This window comes from Babjeviella inositovora, assembly GCF_001661335.1.
Source record: "Babjeviella inositovora NRRL Y-12698 unplaced genomic scaffold BABINscaffold_3, whole genome shotgun sequence".
Classification (NCBI taxonomy): Eukaryota; Fungi; Ascomycota; class Pichiomycetes; order Serinales; genus Babjeviella; species Babjeviella inositovora.
Window position 1 is genome coordinate 98,902 of NW_017566840.1, and position 515 is coordinate 99,416.

Here is a 515-nt window from a genome sequence, read left to right on the forward strand (position 1 = left end):
TCTTGGCTGCCTTTTACTGTATCATGGATATACTGGTAATGGTCTACGGCCAACAGTTCTCCGTCTTGGAACACGTGCGCTACACCCAAATATTCATCACCAGTGATTTATTGACCGTAATTCTCCTGACAGCGGGTGTTGGGATCACTTATTCTGCCATCTCCGGGGGTCATTCCACTCATACTGGTACGAGCCTCATGGTTGCGGGTCTTGTTATCCAGATGTTGTCGTTATCCATTTTTATTACCTTCTGGCTGATCTTCTTCTGGCGCGTCCATAAGGCCTCTAAGCTAGCAGAACCCGGCTATGAACCGACATACGAACACTTGAGTAGAACCTCCGCCATGAAGATGTTCCCGCGTTATGCCTCGGTAGGGATTATCTGCATGTATGTGCGTGCTATTTTCAAAGTTGCAGAGTACGCACAAGGGTGGACCGGATACTTGAAGGTTCATGAACCATATTTCCTTATTTTGGACGGGGCTATGGTGGTTATCTGTGGGATTATGATGTCG

The 515-nt window shown here is 47.4% G+C and overlaps 1 protein-coding gene across 1 annotated transcript in view; it reads left to right on the top strand.

Moving 5' to 3' along the window:
* The window catches only part of BABINDRAFT_17068 (RTA1 domain-containing protein), a gene marked incomplete at both ends in the record, with an annotated part of 8,154 nt that extends 7,639 nt beyond the window's left edge, over window positions 1–515 (top strand). The window contains one exon of the mRNA XM_019130761.1: window positions 57–515. Coding sequence (XP_018986260.1) covers window positions 57–515 — 459 coding nt within the window. The remainder of the gene's footprint in view (window positions 1–56) is intronic.